At 36.2% G+C, this 9,360-nt stretch overlaps 1 protein-coding gene across 1 annotated transcript; it reads left to right on the forward strand.

The window, feature by feature from the left end:
* The first annotated feature begins 2,821 nt into the window (after positions 1 to 2,821).
* LOC129419813 (uncharacterized) lies at positions 2,822 to 9,314 on the forward strand. The gene is made up of 8 exons (XM_055175000.2): positions 2,822 to 3,103; positions 3,665 to 3,805; positions 5,354 to 5,554; positions 5,633 to 5,820; positions 5,995 to 6,208; positions 7,999 to 8,097; positions 8,184 to 8,251; positions 8,321 to 9,314. The coding sequence occupies exons 1-8, from the start codon at positions 2,822 to 2,824 to the stop codon at positions 8,475 to 8,477; spliced, it is 1,350 nt and encodes a 449-aa protein (XP_055030975.2). The 3' UTR covers positions 8,478 to 9,314.
* The last annotated feature ends 46 nt before the right edge of the window (positions 9,315 to 9,360 follow it).

A 9,360-nucleotide genomic window follows, 5' to 3' on the forward strand; every position in this document is an offset into this window, starting at 1 on the left:
ACAACACGTAGATTACATAGGAAACCAAAACATTTGTTATTTTCAACAAGGTTTTTTCAAGAGTTCAGTTTAGCAACTAGTCAGACAATTAAAAAACTCAAAAATCGGAAAGTTAAGTTCGGACAAGACGTGTATCGCGTCACCGCACGTACATCTGATGAAACTGTCTATGGACGGTTTCAGCAGTAACAACATAAACACGCTGCTTTCGTGGTCATCACGTAACTTCTGGTAAATTCTGCTAAGAATAAATAACAACAAAGTACTTTAAACGTAGTTTATTTATATATCAAGCAAAATAAACAACACGTAGATTACATAGGAAACCAAGACATTTGTTATTTTCAACAAGGTTTTTTCAAGAGTTCAGTTTAGCAACTAGTCAGACCATTAAAAAAAAACTCAAACCGGAAGTAACGTTCGAACCAGACGTTTATCGCGTCACCGCATGTGTGCCCGATGAAACGGTCTATACACTGAAAAAAAAATGATTCATTGAATTTAATCAATTTTTTTAAGGTAAGTGGTTGCAATCAATTTATTTAAGCTACATTTAAACAAAAGTTTTATATTTTATTTTACTTTACTAATCTTTTTTGTTTAAATGTAGCTTAAATAAATTGATTGCAACCACTTACCTTAAAAAAATGATTAAATTCAATGAATAATTTTTTTCAGTGTATACATTTGGTACTAGCTTGATGGTACTACAGTTTTTTACAATCACTTTGCTACTATTTTCAGAACATTGATGTCATTTTTCACAACTCTAGACACAAAATTCACAACCAAAGATCAAAATGCACATTTTTCAAAACTCTTAACTCTTTTCTCAATTGCATGGATTCAATACACATAAAACTTGGATCATTTGTTCATTCAACCAAAATCACATGTTCAATATGACACAACTTAACATCAAAGTACTACTGTTTCAAAAGGCTATCCACACATCACATTTCAAATAAGTGTCTATTCATTTTCTTACAATGATCTAACTATCAATCAATACAACTGCCCAAAATGATAAGTAACTGTTGCATTATTCGTAATAGTTGTATGGAAACAGACAAAGAATCTTCCATGTTTACTGAAAATCATGAAAGTTCATTGTAACCAATAAGCATGGAGCATGAACCAATTATCACTGTACTGTATAGATGCAGGCCCTTGTAATTGCTTGTCCAATTCTGCCAACTTGTTACTGATGATTGAGTGCAGATTGTGAAATGATGTGACCTATGTTGTGATTGTACTGTAGTGTTTTCATCAATACATTACAAACTTTGTTCAATGATTCCAATGTGTCTGTCATATTCTCTCTACTACTGCAGTACTTTTACAGATATGTATTTGCTCTACATGTACCATAATGAAATCTGTATCACCAATTTTGTTCTACAATATTTAATGATTGTACAAACAATGACTTAGTGAAACTATCAGTTGCTTGTGTGTGGGTGATCTATAGTTATGTTTCCATGGTATTTCACAGTAAATTTGTGTTTTGAAACAATGATTGTGCAAGTGCAAGATGTCTTTAAAGATGTGAATGCACAATGCAATGTTTTGAACACTAGACAGCCTGTGTTACAAGTGATTACCGTTTTGAGTTTTGTATCTAGAGCTGCGAAAAATGACATCAAGGCTCCGAAAACAGCAGCAAAGTGATTGTAAAAAACTGTAATATTTACTTGTTAGTAACAAAAGAGGTACTAATATGAACTCTTCAGGTGCAAAGATGTCCTTTTTGAAAGGCTACTGACCCAGTGACAGATGGACACTTTTATTCCGACTGTGTAGTTTTTGAGAGACTTGAAACAAGGGACCCAGGGCCATATTATAAAAACTTCCTATAAATCCTAAGTTAAAGGGACACTCCACTTTTTTTGAAAAAAATTTCCATCTCCCCTAGAGTAAAAAATTAGATTTTTACCGTTTTGACATCCATTCAGCAGATCTCCGAGTCTGGCGGTACCACTTTAAGCATAGCTTAGCATAATGCATTTGATCCAATTAGACCATTAGCATCACGCTCAAAAATAACCAAAGAGTCCCGAAAATAGCCCCTGCTATTGAAAGTAGTCAAGGGGACTATTTTCAGGCGCTGCGTAATATCATTGCGCCTGCTGCAGCCATGGTACGGCAGCAAAGTCCTTGATTATTACACCGGAATGAGAGTATAGTTCCTATAGTTTCCATATAGGAAAAATATCGAAACTCTTTGGTCATTTTTGAGCGTGATGCTAATGGTCTAATCAGATTCAATGGATTATGCTAAGCTATGCTTAAAGTGCTAGCAGCAGACCCAAGATCGGCTGAATGGATTCTAAAACGGCAAAAATCAAATGTTTCACTCTAGGGGAGCTGGAAAATGAGCATATTTTCAAAAAAAGTGGAGTGCCCCTTTAAAATCTAAAGGTTCGATGTTCTACATGGTTTCCGAATTGAAAGACAGGATTCTGAGTTGCAAAAAGTGCTTAAAAACGGATTAAAAAAAAGTAAACATCGACTGTATTTATTGTTAACCTTCTACTTTGACATCATTACCAATATACTGTTAACCCTGATCAGCTCACTTCAAATTTCTGAAAGACACCAGGGTGCAATTAGTCACGGGGTGAGATGTGTTTCAATCCTTGTGCTAGCATAGAGTTTCTGTTCTCAGTGAGATGGTGTAACATTTCCTCATAAATTATGGACCTGGGCTGCATGTTGACGTGTCTCCAAGTGCACTGACTCCCACAAAGGGACTCTGGGACTGGAGCAACATCATATCAAGACTACAATTCAGGTCAAAATTTAGACATCCAAGAAAATTATGGCTCTAAGAGCCAGTTCTCATGGAGAGATTCAGACTCTCACTTCATTGAAGAGTGTTGGTTCAGACAGCGGCATCTTTAAATCCTTTTCTCACAGCAGCAACAATATAGGCAACAGGTTTGAGAGCATTGAGGAGATTAAAGGAGTTTCAGGAGTTTCGAAGCCCACACATCCTCCACGAAGGCCCGTGCGTGCGGTCAGACCTGTCAGTGCACTGAGTGCTAGCGGATCTTTCCTACAAATCAACCACCTGCAGGGGGAGCTGGTGAGGAAGAGGAAGGTAGGTGATATCTTACTGTGGGCAACTTGAAAAACATAAAGAACGTACAGGTAATAAAACATTATTCATAACCTTATCCGGGCCTTATTAACATGGGCTTAGTATACTAACATAACATTTTGAACATCTAGACCTTGACATACTTTAGACAGCAAACTACACCAGGACAGATCTGCACCGGATAAAGGCCGAATTTAGCGGATCTGGAGTTGTCTGTTGTCTGGGATGTGAAAAGACACCAGTGAAACATTTATAGCACCTTTATTGCCACTCGCCATTTTAAGCCATTTTTTGTAGTTTGATTTTTTGTACTGTAAAGTCTGTGGCGCTTTTAACATTGCTTTCATCTGATATCGACATTGGCTCAGCCGATAGCGAGATTTTAAGGTGGGCTACCTTTATGACCAATAGCAGATTATGAGAGTGTCTGGCAAACTTGTAAAAAAAAAAGATTTTATTAATGGCTTTATTTCAGCTATAATTTCTAACACACTTTACCATGACAAACCGAGTCCTCTGTCACTCTCATTGTCACTAAACAAACATATCTGTGTTGTTCAGGAATGTGAAGATCTGAAAAAGGAGAACAAATACTTGTCCAACGAAATACACATGGAAAGGATCATGATGAGAACAGAAAACGAGTTCACCATGAGGAACCTCAAGAACCTCAACCAGGACCTCCAGGCGCAAGTTAAAGAGGTGTCCACCATAGACATATGCAGGATAGTAGACTACACTTTTAAAATAAAGATATTATAAAAGGTTTGTCACAGAGATGCCAAAGAAGAACTATTTTGGGTTCCCCAGAGCACCTTTCAGTCAAGAGAACCATTTCTTTCTTACCTTTAAAAAGTCAGTATAAAGTCATTTCAGATAATTGTTTCTAAAACAAATGATAAATGTTAGAAATGTATTTCTGAAAGAACTATGTAGTACTGAATTGTGGAATTAGGGGCGGTTCACATATCATGTCTTTTGCGCGCTCAAGTTTGTTATTTCAAATGTAGCGCGGTATGCGCGCTCATAACGGAAGCAACGCGGTCGCGACACACTTGTTTTTTCCAGGAAGTTAGAGGTTGGGGCGGTTCACATTTCGCATCTAAAAACCACCCCTAAAACGCGACCGTTGGTTGGTTCTTATCACATGACCTGCGGTGCGATTGCGGCATTCTGAAAAGTTGAGATGTTTTTAACTCGATGCAGACATGCCTGGAAAAAAATGAGTGCATCGACCATGTCGCTTCTGTTATGAGCGCGCATACCGTGCACCTACATTTGAAATAACGAACTAGATTGTGCAAAAGAAGCGATGTGTGAACCGCCCCTTTAACATTTTTTACATTCTGTGTTCAGGATTATTTGTGCGGGGCTGATACAGTGGCTCGATGACGCACTGGAGCCACAGAGCCTGGCCCCGCCCCTAACACAATGGTGAGCATCTATTCAGGTTGCATCATTTGAAATTCAAAAAAAGACGGGCAGCTTTCCCGTGAGCGGGACACCTAAGTTTACTTTAATATTTTTCATGTAAATGTAAATCTATAACGACAAACTATATATTGTTGGAAAGGTCAAAGTATGTAGTTTTCATACTTCAAAACTTTTTAGCAGTAAATGCAGTAACTGTATTTATTCATTTGTGACAAGAGTATGCAGAAAACCTCACAGCAACCCAACACAAACATCAGTTTTTTGATAATTGTTTGTATAAAATAATACTATATTTCATTTTTTTTATTATTATAAATAAATGTAAACTATAAAAAATTCACCTCCAGACACTTCTGTAAAAACTTTTAAGTGTCTTCTTTAAAACAAGACCAAAATTAGGCTTCTAGACCAAAAAATGCCAGAGTTATATTAATTTGAAGGTGTACATCACTTTCACCACCCCTCCACTCAAAAAGGGCTGCACCAGTTAGAAAGACGTGCAGATTTCCCGTGAGTGGGAGTGGTTTCTGCGTCACGTGGACACGCCCCACTCGCCAGCGCGTGTGAGAGCAGAGAATGCTACTTATTTACCCCCGATTTTGATAGCTTAAATTAATTACTTGCCGTTTCTTATCATTCAAAGTTTTTAACTCAAAACACATTTTTAACATAACTTTACATGAACCTATTAAGCAACAAAGATTTGAACCGTACAGCCCAACAACAACCTGATTCTTAAAAAGCGGAAGTAGGGGTAAATAATGTTTGTCAATAATAATGTCAATGTTTGCTTTTGTGTCTTTGTTTTAATATCAGCTGAAACAAAAGTTGCATCTCAGCCAGCAGAGGGCGACACTTTGCTCCAGGGCGGCTGAGGAAGCTGACAGGGCTCGAGCAGAGGCCGATAAGAGCAGGGCTCTAGCAGAGGTCCGGGCTCTGGACAGCAAACAGGAGAAAGAACTTGTAACATCCGACACAACACGGCTTAGTGAAGAACTACAACAGCTAAAGAAAGAGGTACACACAAAATCACAATGAAGTATGCATGCAAAATGCAAAAAAGCATTGAATTCATCTGCATCTTTTCATCCACAGCACACCAATGTCCAGATGCTTTTAACGCAAACTGAAAAGAATTACTTTGAGACCAAGATTAAACTAGACAGAGTGTCAGGTGATAAACAGGTTCTTCTGGAAGAAAACAGAGTACTGGAAGATGAAAGAAACACATTACGGCACAAACTGAAGGAGCTGACGGAGGAAAATGTGAAGATAATGGAAAAGTGAGCTCAAAGTCATATATAGTAAAGCCATTTATCTTGGAAAATGCATTAGGGATGCCTCATTGCATTTAACTCGACATCATTCATTTGCTGGGTCATTATAATGTAAAAATAAAACATATGATAAGAGTGTGGCTCATTGATGCCCGTCACTGTTGTTCTGCTTCTCCGTAGGGAGGTGAACTCCAGACGCAGAGCTCTGCTCGCTGAGGAACAATGCGAGAGAGCCAATAAAGCCCAGCAAGATGCCGAGCAGGAACGAAAACTTGCAGAGCGAGAAAGAGAAGATCGCACCAGAGAGTGTCTTTCTTGGAGAGAGAAACACCAGAATCTGGCTGAAATCATCAGGGCCCAGGAAGAACTCAAGTCTCAGAGGCAGACCAAAGCCGTAAGTCCTCTTGGCTCGGGGGAAAGTTCACCAAACATCATGTTAGTTACCATTTTCTTTATTCGCAAACGAAAAAAGTTGGAAAAAGTGGAAATTTTATTAAGAAAGGTCAAAATCTATACAGCAATACTAAGGCATGAATGGTACAGGAAGACATTTATGTAATATTATAATAATTTACAATATTTAACCCCTAGTTGGCTCAGTCCAAAAGGGAAAAACCCAGCCATAGAGTTCCGGATATCCATGACTCATTCTGTTTACACCACCAAACTGGCAGGAAAGGACAGCCGGGAGTGAATATAAAATAAATGGCGCCAGCAGGGGTTACATGGCAACATAGTTCACTTTAATTCAACAGATATTGACATATACATCCAAAACATAATAGATGAAACATAACAGATCCCTATAATGCCTTTTAATGTATATCAGCCCAGTTATTTTCCAAGTTTTTCATGTCATTTCAGGGTTACTATTAAACATTGATCCCTTATACAACATGTTGAAATACAGTAGTACGGTTTTTAAGGTACAGTCTGGTTTCAAATTATTGTTCAACCACTATCAATACCAACACTACAGCGCTCAATTTCCGGCCAGTTTAGGCTGCGTAACATCAACTGCCAGAGCTCTACTGGATTAAATTAACCCAGAAAATGTCAATTTTTGACCCAACCATGGGTCAGATTAACCCAGCATATGTTCATTTATAACCCAGCTGTTGAATCTGTCCCTTTTTGAACCAACCATGAATTGAAAATGACCCAACTTTTTTAAAGTGTGTATGCTTTTGTGGAATGACAAAGAAGAAATAAACATTGTAATGACAGAATTTTAATTTTTGGGTGAACCATCTCTTTGTTCACTTTCTCAATTAAAGCAAACAATTTGGGTCAAAAAGGGACGAGCCCACCCCGTGGGGTTGTAATTTAATCTTTGCTGGGTTGTTTTAACACATTGTTGGGTTAAAATTAATCATTTTCTGGGTTAATTTAACCCAAGGTCTGGCTTTATTCCTTTATGTCCCAAAGCTGGGTTGAAAATAATTTATAATTTTTTAGCGTGAATGACAGGGATGCATAACGATTAATTGCGATTAATCTATAGCAGAATAAAAGTTTTTGTTTACATCATATATGTGTGTGAATTGTGTATAATAATTATATAATTATATATATATATATATATATATATATATATATATATATATATATATATATATATATATATATATATATATATATATATAAATATGCACACATGCATGTATAATTTTAAGATTTTTTTATATATTTAGTAATTATATATAAATTATACATAAATATACAAATGCATATACACATGTAAACGTTTCTTAAATATATACATGCATGTGTTTGCATTTATTTATACATGTTTATTTTACACAGTTTACACACATATATGATGTAAACAAAAACTTTTATTCTGCTATAGATAAATCTACTTACCGTAGATTTGAATTTATGTTACAAGTCTTTGTCTTTACAGAGTAAAACTAAAAAAAAAAAACATCAAGCAAAACATTCTGGGAAACAAAATCTGAAGCAAAAAACAGAAAAAGGTTGATGATGATTTTTGGTTCCCAGAATGCTTTGCATGAGGCTGTTATTGTATAGTTTCATTCTGTAAAGATAAAGATATTTCAAATTTATTTAACTTTGAACAAACTCTTGCCAGTAAATAACATAAATTTAAATCTACAGTAAGTTACCGGCAACCCAGCTGTGAATGACACATACAGTAATAACCTTTATATCTTGTTTCAGTGCCAAGCTAATATCAAGAGCTACTTCCTATGCATGACTGAGAGCGACCAGAGGGTTAAGATTCTCAAAAATCAAGATGGCACGCCAAGAAACTTCTCTGTAATATTTTGTTTCTCTCTCAATTAACCACATTTTTTTTTACATAAAAACATCACTTTTATTTACTAAACATATGAACTTAATAGGAAGGAGACCCTGTGTACATTTCCAAACCTGATCTCAGCAGTGAGGATTCAGACAGGAGCTCAGGAAGGTATGCATTACCAATACTAAACTTTGATTACTACCCTGACCATCTTAACTTGTTTTATCTGCTCATCAGAACCATGTTTAGGGTTGCTGCACCTCGAGTTGGAAGGGACACTGGACCGACCCACTTTAGTGAGCTGTCACCAATGGCAGATTCCCATGATTCTGCTTTTTCAAGGAGAAACAGAAAAGTGGTTGAATATTTTTGGATCCCCACAGATGAGGAATAATTAATAAATAGGACATATAATTTAAACTATTAAATGAATGCATATAAATCAAATAAAAAAAAAACATCTTGTATCTAGTTAAGGAACACATCCGTGTTATTTTTGGAACAACACACTTTGTGTTGTTTTAACACATCTTGTGTTGTCATTTTAATTTATTTGAACATAAAATCAAAATGAAATGACACATAATGTGTTAGATTAACACGTCTTAAATAGGATAACACAAAACAAAACGTGTTAGAATTAATATCCTTTCTTAGAGTGTAGGCAAAATTCGCCAAGTTGTAAAGTTGCAGTCGTCTTCTATGTTATATTTGCTCTGCACTCAAAGTCTTTCTCAGTTCTTTTTCATTTAATATAATACAAAAATGTATTGCATCTCTAATGTTGAAACATAAATAAAATGAACCATTATGTGCAACTCGGCTAAAGCAATTCTTTCATAATGATTCCCGCAAACATTTAACGTAAGATTAACAATCTAATTACTAGTCTTCTTCACTAGATATCACCCTTTTTTGCCTTGCGCGATGTAACCAAAAAGCGAGCCTGTCATTCATTCATTTATTGCTTAAAATGGCGGTTTCTGGTGCTTCATCGATGTTGATGCCACCTTCACATAAAAAGTCAGATGTATGGAAGCATTTTAGATTTCGCAAGCAAGACGACAACGATAGTGTTGTGGCTTTTATTTTCGTTTTATTAATTACCCACTTGTTAACTGCTGTTCACTGTTCTTTTTTATTAATATAGTATTTCTATTAAATCTATATTCATGGAGTTGAATCGAGAATAAAAACCGCAATCGAAAATTTAATCGAATCGATCGGGAACATCTGACTCGATACCCATATATGTGCAAAATCTCGAAAAGTCCTAT

Source organism: Misgurnus anguillicaudatus, chromosome 15 (genome assembly GCF_027580225.2).
Source record: "Misgurnus anguillicaudatus chromosome 15, ASM2758022v2, whole genome shotgun sequence".
Lineage (NCBI taxonomy): Eukaryota > Metazoa > Chordata > Actinopteri > Cypriniformes > Cobitidae > Misgurnus > Misgurnus anguillicaudatus.